A 15,331-nucleotide genomic window follows, 5' to 3' on the forward strand; every position below is an offset into this window, starting at 1 on the left:
ACAGTCCCCCTAACCTGGAATGCCTGCTCCCGCTTCCCTGCCAAAAGCTTACTCCACCTTCAAGCCCAGCACAAAATAGAGCATCTCCGTGAGCTCATGAGTCACTACCAATGCACCTCGTGCCTGTTAAAGTGGGCTAAGGCCTCTGGCACTGCACTTACTTAAACCGTAGCAATGTGTCTACTTGTCTCCACTGGTGGGCAGCTTCTTGGAGGCTCGTCTTCGTATGGCACAGCAATAGTGGGAGACGTCAATGGAATGCTTTGTATGAATCTGTGGGAAGTATTATTTCTTTCATTCTGCCAAGCCCGGCTACTTCTTCATTCTCCTTGAACGGTGAGCCTAAGTGAATGTTGCTCCGCTCCCCTCCTTTCTGTGAAGTCTCCTAATTTTTTCTGAGATGCTCATTATGCTGCGTGTTCACCTCCATCAGCCATCTCATGCCTGTCTGCTCCTGCTGTACTCCAAGCCGTGGCTGATCTCCAAGTCCAGTCCTCAGCCTCTGATGATGTCTCCTCTCACATGATGTCTCATCTAATGCCAGTGACCCTCTTGGGATGACACAAAATTGTGAGAGAATGGCCTCCACCTGAGCTCCACTCCTCAGGCCCCATTATTTCCTGGACTTAGGGCATCTCACCCCCGCGTCAGTCTCTCTATTTCCACGGTCCGTAGCAACCCCGCTCTCCCAGTTTCCCACCCTTTGTCATCTCTGATTTATCTCTTGACTGATGAGTCCATCACTGAGGCCTGAGCAGCCTTTGGAAATTCTCTTGTGTTGCTCCTTCCCTGGATGCCCTCATCACTTCAGACTAGATCTTCGTCATTTCGTGCTGCAAATAATAGTTAACGTTGACGGAGCGCTGTCAAGCAAGTGAGGTTAGAGAGAATACCTTGCCCAAGTTCACTCAAGCAGCTCTGTCTGTCCAGTTTATGATGGTAAACACTGAAATTTTCAGGAAGGTACCCTGGACTTGAGGCCAGATGCGGGTGCAAGCCTTGGCCTTGATATTTATTAGTAGGCAACTGGGGCAATTCTCTGAGCTTCACTTTCTTCCCAGGCTGCTGTGAAGGTGATGTGACAGAATGTATGTGCAGGTGCTTTATAATCAAAGTGTTTCCAGTAAGCCTGGCTTTAAAAGATATAGAGGTGGGGGGCGGGGAGTGGAAGGGGGAAAGGTGGATAAAAGGGTACACATGTTCAGTTATGGTCTGAGGATCTCATGTAGATGATGGTGACTATACTTGATAACACTATATTATATAATTGAAATTTGCTGAGAGAGTAGAACTCAAGTGTTCTCTCTCTCACACACACACAGGTAACTATGTGAGGTGATGGATGTGTTAATTCGATTGTGGGGATTCTTTCATGATGTATACATTTATCAGTCATCATGTTGTACACTTTAAATATATTACAGTTTTTCAGTTATACTGCAATCAAGCAGAAAAAAGATATAAAGCATAAGAGAGCCTGATTTGTCAGTGGGTAGGTGGGCATACAATGCATGGTCTAACACAATTGGTACAACTTCAATGGCAGCACTGTTTCACATTGACCAAATGGGTCATCAGCCTTTGCACTGGAGAAAGCCTTAGCACTGACCTGCAGGGAGCTGAGGAGTGGGGCTAAAAGGCAACTTCCTTATAACAAAGAACACAGGTTACTGTTTTGTTTTTGGTTTTTTGCTTTTTTTTTTTTTTTTTTTTTAAATTAAGGGCCACATCTGTGGCATATGGAAGTTCCCAGCCTAGGAGTCTAATCGAAGCTGCAGCCGCCGGCCTATACCACCACAGCCACAGCAAGGGGGGATCTGAGCCACGTCTGCTACCTACACCACAGCTCATGGCAATGCCAGACCCTTAACCCATTGAGCAAGGCCAGAGATCGAACCCAAATCCTCATGGATACTAGTTGGGTTCCTAACCCACTGAGCCGCAATGGGAAGTCCCACAGGTTACTGCTAGAATCAAAGGAAAATGTCATTGACAACATAAGCCAGTCTTTTCTTTTTTGCCTCGCTGGCAGCATGTGGAAGTTCCCAGGCCAGGGACTGAACATGAACCACAACAGTGACCCGAGATATGGCGATGACAATGCTTAATTCACTGAGCCACCAAGGAACTCCTGAGCATTTTTCTTAAATAGTAGTCCACTTAAGAATCACTTAATGCTTAGGACTTAAGATCCATTTATTCTATAAGAATAGAAAGTCTTTCTGTATAATTTGGAAGATGATGTTAAATTAGGTAACTATTCAAACTCACATTGGAAAAGCACTAGTTAATTTTATCTAAGAGTACACACATTATGTCTTCTTTATAAGTAGTAACGCTAACTGTTGTTCTTTAAAAATAAATACCATTACTAGAATTGAAGCATGGATTCTTAGACTATCCAAACTTAGAATATTCTATCACTATCTTTCTATAGAAGTTATAGTTAAAAATTCCTATTTCTTCCTTTCTACTCTGGTGGTCTCTCTCTGCCTTCCTCCTTCTCTTCCTTCTTTCCTTCTCTTTTTATCTATTAAGTTCAACCATATAGCAATGCATTTACTTCACCCACGATAGCTCAAATATTGAAGAAGAGATTATAGAGGAAATAAAATGGTCTTTGCATATAATCTCTGGTCAGCTACCAGGGTCCCAGCAGTGAGAGCCATGAGGTGGAGTAAGACCATGTGGGGCAGACTTAGGAGAGGAAATTATCTAGAGCAGGGGTTGGCAAACTCAGATAGTAAATATTAGGCTTTTCAGGCCTCATGTCCTCTTTTTGCAACTACTCCATTCTGCTGATGTAGAATGAAAACTTTTATAGATAACACATAAATGAATGTACGTGGCTATATTCCAATAAAACTATCACGGAAAACTAAAATTTGAATTTCATTGAATTTTAATGTGTCATAAAATATTTTTCTTCTGTGGATTCCCCCCAGCCATTTAAGAACATAAAAAACATTCTTAGCTCATAGGTTGTATAAAACTATAGGTGGGCCAGATTTGGCCCATGGGCTATGTATAGTTTGCTGATCCCTGAGCTAGAGAATTTAAATGCTATTTATTATTCTTGTTGAGGGTTTCTTTAATAGGGAGGGAAATGAAGTGGGAATAACCAGCAATTATTGAACACTCATGTTTAGCAAACATTACTCTAAGTAATAATATATTGACACATTTACTCTTACAGCTCCAGAAATTAGGTAGTATTATCATTCCCATTTACAGGTGGGGAATCTGAGGCATAGAAATTAGCTGTGTCACTAATGACACAGCTAACAGAGGCAGAGTCTGGATATAATAACTCACCAAGTTGGGTCCAGCACCCTCAGCCTGAGCCCTTATGCTGTATGGCCTTTCTGGGTAAAATATCTCACGTCTTGCGGCAAAGCCATATTTTCACGGGCGTCCACATGGAGGGTCTTTGTCCCGCCAGCTCCGTTAAGCATTTGGACAAAAAGTTACAGAATGTTCAAAGTAATGCTTCCATTTGGAGGCAAAGGGACAAGATGGCGTTTTCTTATTTAGTGAGAAAGTCACTGTCATCAAAGGTGTTTGAGCAGAGGTGGGACGACTTTTGTACTCTTGCAGTTCCTTAGAAAGACTTTGGTTATTTTCTTTTCTATAAAATAAAAGGAAAAATTTTAAATCTTCACTTTTTGAAATTTAAATCTAGCTAATTACTAAAGGAGCAAACAAGCTGAACCTCTCCTCATAGCCCACCCAGGTACAGTCTCATTCCATGTAAGGGATCTGGGAGTGTGATTGGCCGGAACTGCTGGGAGGGTATCTATCATATTGCTTTGGCCTATTGTGATTCTCTCTCAACCTCATTCCCACCGCAGCAGACACACATGCTCGCTCGCGTGCGCTCTCTCTCTCTCTCTCTATCTCACACACACACACACACACACACACACCCCATACTTCTTCCCATCCGTACCCTGTCTTCTAAAATTTCTTCTTCACTGGAAAATGTTTGAAAGCAGTGTTAGGGAAGAATGATTTGATTTAATTATTTGATATACTAAATTTATACACATATAAGAGGATATGGAAAAAGAGATGTTCAGGATAAATGATAAGAGCAAGAATAGAACAGTACATTGTGCTACCATTTGTATTAAAAAAAAATGTTGGTAAGGAGGAGATGGGTGTTATCATGGGAATTTTCTGAAAGAATTAAAAAAATAGAAAAAATATTGATAGTCATTACTTTTGGGGAACAAGATGGGGATCTGGGTTGGGAGATTACATTTATCATTGTGTACTTAGAAAATTATTTGATTTTTTAATATGTGTCTTCTTAACAAAAATACCAATACATAAACATATTCTTCAGTTTTACACATGGTCCCTCATGTCATATCCTCTACTCAAGCCTAAAATTGTTTCTTTATTTGAATCACCTTTGACAACATCAAATGCTGCAAGTGTTTGAAATTAAAAATAACTTCCCCTGAGCCTTGCCTTACACCTCTAATACTGAGAGTAAATGAATCAATATTGCTCTTTGCCAGTGCCTGATGAGTTTTAGGGGTTGAATTGTGGCCCTCCAAAAGGTACATCCACGTCCTCATCCTTAGAACCTGTGAAGATAGCAAAAGATGTAATTAAGATTACTTAGCTCATCAATTATGGCATCCAATGAGATCAAAGCTGTGAGTCTGATTGTTGTATGAACCAGGGCCATTTTGTTCCAAAATCACAGGTGCATTCTTTTTTTTCTTTTTCTTTTTGGCCATGCTCACTGCATGCAAGAGTTCCTGGGCCAGGGGATGAGCCCTTACCACAGCTGTAACCAGAGCCACAGCAGTGACAACACCAGATTCTTAACTCACCAGGGGACTCCTCACAGGTGCATTCTTAATCTCAGCTAGTTTTACTGTAAATATGGGTCATCTCAAGACGGACTAGAGGGAAGAATTCTAACTCATCACCACTACTTGGGGAGAAATAGAAACCATCAAAACACTTGTCTTTATATAACAATGATTAACAATTGTTAAATGGAAGAGCTGGGGATCTACAGACAAGAAGGTTAAGAAAACCACACTGGAAGTATCAGCAGAAAGCACTGAAATGGGTGGTTTCAAATGTTCACTGGAAAGCTGTTTTCTCTAGAATCTCTCGAAAAGTCCCACCACCAATCTGAAGAGCATACTGGGAAGCTATTGTGACTCACTGTCTACCCATACATCTGGTTGCAACTGCCTCCCTATAGGATGTATGCTTCCCTGGTCCAGTGTCAGGCTCACCCATGTGAACTGCTTTTTTGCCAGTGGAATATGAACAATTTGACTTGTGCCACATCCAGGTAGGAGCTAAAGCTACATAAATGCATGTGGGTGTTTTGGTCTTTTGATCTTCCCCTTCATTATAAGAACGGTCTGTCCCAGGTAGGGGTTATTCCATCAGCCTAGTGCCAGAATAAGACAACATATGGAGCAGAGCTAATCTAGCAAGTCAACCTGAGTCATGCAGAGCTGTAGCTGATCCCCAGAACCAAGAACAAGAAAAAAAGATTTGTTGTAAGTCACTGAGATCTTGCAGTTGTTATATCAGTCTACCCCCTGGGAATACTAATACAAGATTTTATATAGTCATCCCTTTAATTATATCCTTCCTTTCTAGATCTAATGTCTTTAAGATTCTCCTATGTTGAAGAAGTTAAATACCAAACTTCTAACTTCAGTTCAATTCTCTTTTTATTAAAGTGCTTCAGTAGATAAACAGTATTATCAACAATCAACACAAACTTTACTGAAATATTCACAAATAAAAATCCTCTTCATTATAAATCACTCAAATAATGTTTTTCTATGTTGTAACAGTAATCACTATTGGAGGCTGAATTTACTCCTAACCACACACATACATTCTCAAATTGGGAGCATCAAACCAGTTACTGAAATCTATGGGGCTGGCTATCAGTACCTGAATGCTAGTCCCAGCAAATCAGTGGTAAAATGATATAATTTGAAACTAAACACTTATCCTTGGTGCATCAGTTTTTCCATGTACACTGAGAATTAATCTTCCCTTAGAAAATATTTATTAAAAAAGTAAGAAATGTTAAAGCTTAGCATACATCTCTGATTCAGAAAGCATTCATGTGCATATTTTTAACATCTGTTCTGGACACAGATACTCCATACTACTTAACTCAAAATAAATAGATTGATAATTATTCTTTCCTTTAAGTAAAAGTTGTCTTTTCACTTAAATCACATTAAAATCACAAATTAATAGGGTTCAGTAATGATATACTCAGTAAATTATTTTAATTGCAATGAGGACTGCTGTCCTATTCAAGCAAAATTTACAGATTTTCAGTTTTATCCATTACATACTTACATTCTTTCTGACCTCTCAAAAAAAAAAAAAAGCAGAAATCCTACTACCCTAAAGCACAAAAAGGTGAAATCCAAGCTATAATCAGAGTTTTGGCAAAGTTCCTTCGCAAATCATTAGCAACTCTATCATGACTTCCAAAAGAAACACTGGTTGACCACGGATGAAGTAAATATGCTGATTTTGACTAGACCTCCTGGCCCAATTACAGTGGCCTGGTGTTATCATAAAAAGGATTCAGTAGTGTCTATGTTGCAGGGCAGGGGCATTTAAAGTAAAAACACTTGAAAATATAAATGGCATAACTGTGAGGACAGCCGAGAAACAAAATGATCCTGATCAAATCAGAAACTTTTCTAAAAATCTTGTTTCAGTGAGGAAATATGTGATTCCGCTGTAAAGCAGAGGTGTTTAAAGAGGTCAGTACATCAACCCTTATATTTTCAAAGAAACGTGTAATACTTGCAGGTAGAAACAGTATTGCTAAATCTCCACATGACACTTTGAAACTGCTAGCAGTAAAAAGGGGAAAAAAAATCATTAATCAACATAGAAGAAAAAGAAAAATGATAAGCTGTGATGCTCTTGCTGTTCTATTCAATTAAAAAATAAATTGATCATGAACACAAATGGATACACCATCTCAATAAATAAAACTTCCTGTAGTTAACTTCTCATTTAAAAATGAGCTGGATGAAAAGGATAATTTTCTGCAATGTACTCAGTCATTTTAAGACTGAAGCAGTTTCAGAAAAACATGAAATGTTCTTAGAAGAGGCCTGACTGTTTTATATTGATGGTGTCAGAGCACTCCATGCCCTATACAGAGTACACAAGGAAATAATTTTCACACCGAACACAGATCTCTTAAGGAATAAAGAAAAAAGACTTTACACAATATACCTTTCTATAACATGCAGTATTTAGGTAATAGTAAATCATCATCCTTTACAAAGAAGGTGCAGGTGCTCTAAAAATCATCTTTGAGCTAAAAATTTCAGAAAGAGGTGAGTGTCAAAATTTAAAATTTTAAATACAGACTTAATTTCAAAGTTGGGTTTGCCAAACACCTGGTAGTCCAGGTGAGCAAGAAGAAATTTTATGAGCCACACTTCCCATTACCTATAAGGAAGGCCATGGGTCAAGTGCCATAATAAACTTATTCACACTCCTGGGGCCAGCAAAGCCTAGCCTGGTTCTAGGCAAGACTAAAGCAGGGAGAAGTCTCACAAAAAAAACTGTACAGGACTTTCCAGCAAAGAGATTTTAAGGGCAACTGGGCACCCAACTGACTCCAGGGCAAGTAGATCAATTTTTATGACTCAGGATCCCAGCCTTATACTATCTCCAGGCCTAAAAGCCCCCAGAATAGTCCTGAACTACACTAGATGTCCTGGGCTGGGCCAGCTCCACCCTGGACAAGCGCTCCTAGAGCTTGAAACAAAGGCTGAATGGGCAGGGTAGGCAGAGCACCATTTATTGGAGCCAACTACTCCCTATCAGATACTTGTTGACAAGAGTTTAGTCAGTGGTTCTGGAGCAGCTCCTCCCAACAGATGGGCTGTGAAAACACCTCTCTCTCCAGCCAGAGCTCATATGAATAGTGGAAATCCTCAGGAAGATCCAACCGCTGCCCCAGCACACTCTGCAAGCAGTTATCCACAGGTGAAAACTCAGAGTCCTGGGGTCTGTCATACCGGCGGCTGTTAAAAGCCTCAATGTTGGCCCTCAAGGTGCATTCTTCTGCTTGGAAGTCCCACGGTCTGGCATCAATGTCTGTGTTGGGAAGATAGGAAGAAAAGATGTATACAACTCAGGACACTGCTCTCTTAGCACAGAGCACGGTCTATGGGATACCAATATTGGAACTGCACAGAATTTCCTCTTCTGTAAAGAGCAATGTACAAAGTATAGAATATGCTGTTGCTCAGGTTTAAAAAATATGCATATGCCCATATACATATGCTTATATATGCAGAGACTGTCTTTGGAAGAGTCTAGAAACTGGTTGACAGTGATGACCACTGAGAAGGAAATGAGGGCCCTGAGGGAGGTAGAGTTCTTTTTATGGTATTTCCTTTTCATTATTTCACTTTCTTACTAGTTAGGAATACATATTATTTTCCAAAATGGTAACTCAGTTCCTGTTATTGAACGTTCCTTGGGGATGGGAATTTCCTATTTGAAAAAAAACCCATCAGTTTTTAAGGAATGGTAAGAGGCAGGAAGGGGCACAACGAGGAGAATCAAAATGGACCAAGGTCTGAACACTTTCCTGATTCCCTGGAACCTCCCCCAGCACATGGTAAATCTATATGTCAGCTGATATTAAGACTATGAGGTGAAGGCTACCATGGAAGTAAAAACAGAAAACAATCTGCTTTGCTCCTATTTATCTTCCTTGTGTCCCCCACTCTACAAACGCAGTTTGGGTTTGTGCTCATGATGGCAGAAGCAACAGACATGCCATTTGCAGGAGAAAACATTTCTATATTTTTAAGAATCTATAAGAATTTAAATTAATTGCACTTATATGTCTTATAGTTGAAGATGCATACTGGCTTACTAGTCATCAATCATATACTTCCTCAGTTCTCCAAACTCTTTACTGCAGCATCCTCTAAGTTCAGGCACATGACAGATCCCAGCAAAGACAATCCATTATTCACCTAACCAATAACTCTTAAACCCAAATATGCAAATAATGGTCAAATCCCATCATAGCAAATGTCAATACAATGAAAAAGCTCTCCAAAATAAATTTTTCCAACTCTCGTCAGCCTATAATATCTTGGTAGGCCAGCCAGGTAAATAACGCCTCTTGATGTGAAGCAATATGCAGTTCATTATAGTACATTACCTAGAATGTACTATAGCCAAAAAGGTTTACCTTGAATTCATCAAACCCTCAGATCTACCTTTCAGCTTACAAGTAATACCAAAGATAAAGAAATTAGGTAAATGAAACCGCAAAGAAGCAAGCAGGAAGGTCTAGAAGGTGGATGATATGCAAGACAACTGGCCTAGTTCTTCAATTATGTCAGTGTTATGGAAACAAAGCAAAACAAAACAACTCTGTGAGATTCAAATCAAAGACTATAACAACCAGATAGAATTTATGGTCTTGGGTTGGATTATAACTTGGGAAAAATAGCTTTAAAGAACATTTTTGGGGCAGCTGGGGAATTCTGAACATGGATTTGATTATTAGATAAAATGAAAGTGTACTAATGTAGAAAGGTGAAGATAATGTTAACTAAAAAGAGAAGAAAATAAAATAGCATACACAATTTGCTTTCATTTAAATAAAACGTATGCATATACATAGAGAAAAGATCTGGAAGAATATATAAGATTTTAGTGGCAAACTTTAGGTGGTACAAATATGGCATAAATGCAATAGTATTTTAAAATGTTTGCTTACTTGTATTTTCTAAGTGCTTTGTAATAATAAAAGATTATTTTAGTTTTAAAAATCTCTTGAAGAGACCTGTCCCTTAGAGGAATGTTTTGGAAAAGGATAATTATCCCTCAATTTACTTGTTTTATAAAATGAAATTTTTTCTTTTTAAGGCTGTAACTGTGGCATATGAAAGTTCCCAGGCTAGGGGTCAAACTGGAGTTGCGGCTGTGGTCTACACCACAGCCACAGCAATAGCAGAACCAAGACGCATCTGCAACCTACGCTACAGCTTGTGGACATGCCAGAATCCTAACCCCCTGAGCAAGGCCAGGGATAGAACCTACATCCTCACAGATGCTATGTCGTCTTAACCTGCTGAGCCACAGCAGGAACTCCATAAAGTGGATTTTCATAGTATACACAGGACAAGGTAAGTGCTAGAATCTGGGGCAGTGCTTTAAGGTTTTTTTTTTATCAGTACCTGAATATAATCACATATTTTCTCATCTAAAACATGTAACAATTCATACCAAAAGAGTAGCAAATGTTTATTTAGTTCTGTTTAAACCCTGGGCAAAAGCCCTGAGAAAACTCACCATTCCCATAAGCCCAGTCATCATTCATGCGGTGGCGTACTTTCTGGTAAATGGCTGACATGGTTTTCATGTTGCTTTTCCTCCACTGGCGCCCCAGGTACTTGGTCTGTATTTTGAGCAGCTTCAGGACATAAAGTTGCAGCATGGCCTGTTTGACCTTGAGAGCCCGCTTTAAGATTGGAGCAGATTTAAACACTACCAGCATCTGCCCATTTAAAGAGGGTGGGAGTGAAGAATGATAGATAAGTGTCTAAAGTTTCTTGGAATTTCCACCTCACAGACAAATTAAGCCAAACCTTGTTAACCTCAGACTACCCTGGTAAGCTTTGGGAAATCTGTGGTCCAGGCTCCACTTACGCTTGGTCATAAGAACAGAGAGGATCCACTCTATTTATATTCCATAATTCAAAATTTCTAATATTCAAAGTGCCGAAGAAGTTAGTCAGCCACACATCCCATTTCCATTGTTAACCAGTTTCCTACGTATCTTCTGGAGATAATTCTGTGTATGCATATATTATTTTATTAACAAAAATGATAGCAACTACATATCCTTCCACATTGTTCCGTATCTTGATTTTTATTTAACAATATTTCTTGAAAACTATTCCATAGCAGTATAGAACTGCTTCATTCTTTTTAATGGTTGTATTAATATTCCATTACAAGGATGTACCATATTTAACCAGTCGGTCACATATTAATGAACATTTAGGTTGTTTCCAATCTTTCATGATTATAAATAATGCTGTAGAATAATCTTAGGCTTGTATCATTTGGGATATGTACTATAATCCAAAAGATAATCCCAACTTCCCCACCAGAGCTGCTCTGAGGGAGAGATCATATTAAGTTCCCTGAAAAGAAATGGACCATTTAATAATTATCTCATGTAGAATAAGTGCCCAGAATTAGGAGGTGCTAAATCTTACAGAGCATTCAGTGTCTATCTATAGACAAAGCAGGAAGTCCATATTTACTAAAGATAAAGAAAATTCAGTCAGGTGGACAGCGTGATCTGAAGTTCCACTCACCATGGTTCTGGAATGCTTCCATTTGGTCAGTTTATTGAGCAGCCTCAGAAGGTTGATGCAGGAAAAGAGATTCCTCCAGCAGAACTGGTTGTTGTCTCCAGCTTCCTGTAATAAGGCATGTTCATCATTATCTCAACACCTACAAGGCTTTCATTCCCACAGAAATCTGGAGGTCACTGTTGGTCAGTTTAGGTGAGACCTTCCATGTGAAATGCTACCTCCTTTCCATCCTGTTTCTCACACACCGAGGCTTCAAAGCATGCAATATCCTTCACCTGAAAACACACAGCTGCCAATTCTGGAAGACTCTGTACCTAGAGCAAGTACTAGAGAAAGATGATATATGAACACAGGAACTTCATTTAAGCAAGCTTTCTTGTATAGCTTTTTGCTTTAGGAAAGCTTATGTCTGTAACTGCTAGGAGTTATTCTGGTAGATTTCAAACTATATTGGATGGATCTGATATTCATTACAGTTTATTTTTTTAAAATCAGTCTCCACCCTTCTTTATCAAACCATACTTCAGTTTAAGCAATTGCACATTAAGCAATTTAGCTTAATTCTCTGGCATGGAAGGAAAAATGGCACATGGTTAATTCAAACCAGGTGGTTCTCTTGAATGTTTCTTGATAGTTTGTGAGCACCCAACCAGTGATAACAGATGGATGTCAGATCAGAAACAGGTATCTGCTCATAGGAACATCTTTCAGGAACAAAAATAAGAGTCTTTATGGGTTTTGGGGACTGTAACTATACATTGGTGTCAGAAGCTATACAAATCAATGAGTGCACATGGTGGTCAAACTAACTTCTTGAAAATTCCTCATGTCTACCATGTGAATGGAGAATGAAGGTGTGGGAGACGTGCAGAAGTGAGTTGCTATCTAGTAAATGGAAGATTACTCCCTCCTCTCCCAAGTTAATTTGAAGTAACCAAGACAGACACACATCAATTATGGAATGAACAGGAGTTCCTGTTGTGACTTAGTGGGTTACAAACCCGACTAGTATTCATGAAGATGCGGGTTCCATCCCTGGCCTGGCTCAGTGGGTTAAGGATGTGGCGTTGCTGTGAGCTGTGGTATAGGTCGCAGATGCGGTTCAGATCTCATGTTGCTGTGCGTGTGGTATAGGCTGGCAGCTGCAGCTCCAATTTGACCCCTAGCCTGTGAACTTCCACATGCTGCAGGTGCAGCCCTTAAAAAAAAAAAAAAAGAAAGAAAAAGAAAAAAAGAAAAGCAAAATCAAAACATAACAAAAATCGGAGTTCCCGGCATGACTCAGCGGTTCACGAATCCAACTAGGAACCATGAGGTTGTAGGTTAGATCCCTGGCCTTGCTCAGTGGGTTAAGGATCCAGCATTGCCATGAGCTGTGGTGTAGGTCACATATGCAGCTCGGATCTGGCATTGCCTTGGCTCTGGCGTAGGCCAGCAGCTATAGCTCCGATTGGACCCCTAGCCTGGAAACCTCCATATGCCTCATGTGCGGCACTAGAAGAGGCAAAAAGACCAAAAAAAATAAATACATTAAAAAATAAATAAATAAATACATAACAAAAATCTTCTGGGATTGGAATTCCTATCGTGGCTCAGGGGTTAACGAACCCAACTAGGATCCATGAGGTTGTGGGTTCAATCTCTGGCCTCACTCAGTGGGTTAAGGATCCAGAGTTGCCATGAGCTGTGGTGTAGGTTGCAGACACTGCTTGGATCTGGCGTCGAGGTGGCTGTGGTGTAGGTCAGTGGCTACAGTTCCAATTCCACCCCTAGCCTGGGAACTTCCATATGCCACAGGTGCAGCCCTAAAAGGCAAAAAAACCCCAAAAAACTTCTGGGATTATCTGTATTACCTGATTTAGGAAGTTATAAAAATTAAATTTAATGAGAGATGAAAGGATGAGTTATATAAATTTAAGTGATGTGAACATATTTTTATAGGTCTTTCTAGATATAAATCAAATCCAAATTTAAGGAATTTTATAATGAACTGCCTTTTAAAAATTAACTTAATAATTTCACTTGCCTAGATATAAGAGGATATTCCAAACATTTCTTTGCAAATGGCTGGGTCATGCAAATTCTGACCCAATGCTTTGGACAACACTTCACCACTCCATCTATTTCCTTACCACTAGAGGATGAGATTGGGCAAGACACTAAGAAACTTCTAGCTCTGATACTCAGTGACTCCTAAATACAATGTGTGTTTATTTATAAATTATAAATGGGTTGTTGTAGCAACATGATGTATATTATAAAGTGCACAGAAATATAGAAAAAAGGATATTAACACACATAGAAGATCTAATATATTCCACCCCTAAAGCATCATGTTGCACATCCTACTTCTCATACCACTGCTCTAAACAACCACCCAGAGGAGGCTGAGCTTCCTACAGTACTTGCTAAGGCCACACCCACTGCCTTTTTAGCAACCTCCTTCCAAAGGCCATACCTAACTTCCATACAATCATATACTCATCATCCTTCTCTTATGTTTGGAATTTAAATTTAATGTCTTATTAGTTTAGTGGGTTGAATTTGGAATATAGACTTTTGGAAAATTGTGAGACTTCCTATGTCAGGTAGGTGAGGAAACTATTCAGCACATGAGTAAAGATGGCCTACTGGAGAGAGAAATATTTTGACAAAATGAGAACACTTTAGAAATTAACATGCCATTAACTCTGCCTTTATTTCATGTCCATTATATGTGTAGTTGGAGTGCCAAATGAAGTTGAATTCAGTTCAAATTCAGAAAACTGAAAAAATATGAATCGAGATTACCTTAGCCAAATAATTCCACTTCAAGGAATTTATCTTAAAGAAATAATCAGAAATGAGGTAAGAGTATGTTCATTTTGGATACGAAGAACACTGAAATAAATGCCCAATAATAGTAGTGAACAATCTTTAAAAAGAAATTAAGTAGTGGAGGGGGTTTCCTTGTGGCACATCAGGTTAAGGATCTGGCATTGTCATTGCAATGACCTGGATTGCTGCTGTGGTTCAGGGGTGATCCCTGGCCTGGGAATGTCTACATGCCTTGGGTGTGGCAAAAAAAAAGTAGTGGAATATTATGTGTAGCTATTAAAAATTGTGTTCTCAGGAATGTTTAATAAAATGATATTGTGAACATTTAAATTTTACCATGTAAATTGAAACATGTAAAGTTCTTATTTTTTTAAATAATATGTATATGTGTGTATATATATATACATATATATATGAATGATATATACAAATGAATATATTGAATGAACCAATATATACATGGTTAATTGCAGCAAAATTAAATTAAAAAACCAATATATACATGGTTAATTGCAGCAAAATTAAATTAAAAAAATATATATATTTTTCCTTTTTTCTCATGCCCATGGCACATGGAAGTTCCTGGGCCAGGAATGGAACCTGTGACACAGCAGTGACAACGCTGGATTATTAACCTGCTGAGCCACCAGGGAACTCCAACACTAATCCTTTCTGAGTGCAGAAGCCATCAGATTAGATAAACAAACCACTGTGTTGAAGGCCTATGTGGAGCGAACTTGCTAGTTAAGTCCATTACTAGGCTCAGGGAATTCTTTTAAAGTTCAAGTAAAAAAACAAAAAACTGATTACCAAATGAAACCAGCAGGTGCCACTGTTGCTTCACAGAAAGGACAAGAATACCTAGCATGAGTGTTTTTTATGCTAATTCCTACTTATGTGACTGAGAAAAGAGAACACATTGTATCAAGAAATAGATTCAGGTCATAAAAGCTGACTTTATGTTTTGAAATACCCTACTAATTGAAAAGGGTGGGTTTTTTTGGTTTTTTTGTTTCTGGGTTTTTTTTTTTTTTTTTTTTTGCTTTTTTAGGGCTGGACCCATAGCAAATGGAGGTTCCCAGGGGGTTGAATAGGAGCTACAGCTGCCAGCCACAGCCACG

General features: G+C 39.1%; 1 protein-coding gene across 2 annotated transcripts in view; it reads right to left on the bottom strand.

Annotated features, from left to right (window-relative positions):
* Positions 1–5,696: 5,696 nt before the first annotated feature.
* The window catches only part of STRIP2 (striatin interacting protein 2), a 47,335-nt gene continuing 37,700 nt past the window's right edge, over positions 5,697–15,331 (bottom strand). For both annotated transcript variants that reach the window (XM_047763503.1, XM_047763502.1), the window contains exons 19-21: positions 11,394–11,498; positions 10,360–10,564; positions 5,697–8,136 (exon numbers count right to left, since the gene is read on the bottom strand). In XM_047763503.1, coding sequence (XP_047619459.1) covers positions 7,886–8,136; positions 10,360–10,564; positions 11,394–11,498 — 561 coding nt within the window. In that variant the 3' untranslated portion in view covers positions 5,697–7,885. The remainder of the gene's footprint in view (positions 8,137–10,359; positions 10,565–11,393; positions 11,499–15,331) is intronic.

Source organism: Phacochoerus africanus, chromosome 16 (genome assembly GCF_016906955.1).
Source record: "Phacochoerus africanus isolate WHEZ1 chromosome 16, ROS_Pafr_v1, whole genome shotgun sequence".
In the NCBI taxonomy this organism is placed as follows: Eukaryota; Metazoa; Chordata; class Mammalia; order Artiodactyla; family Suidae; genus Phacochoerus; species Phacochoerus africanus.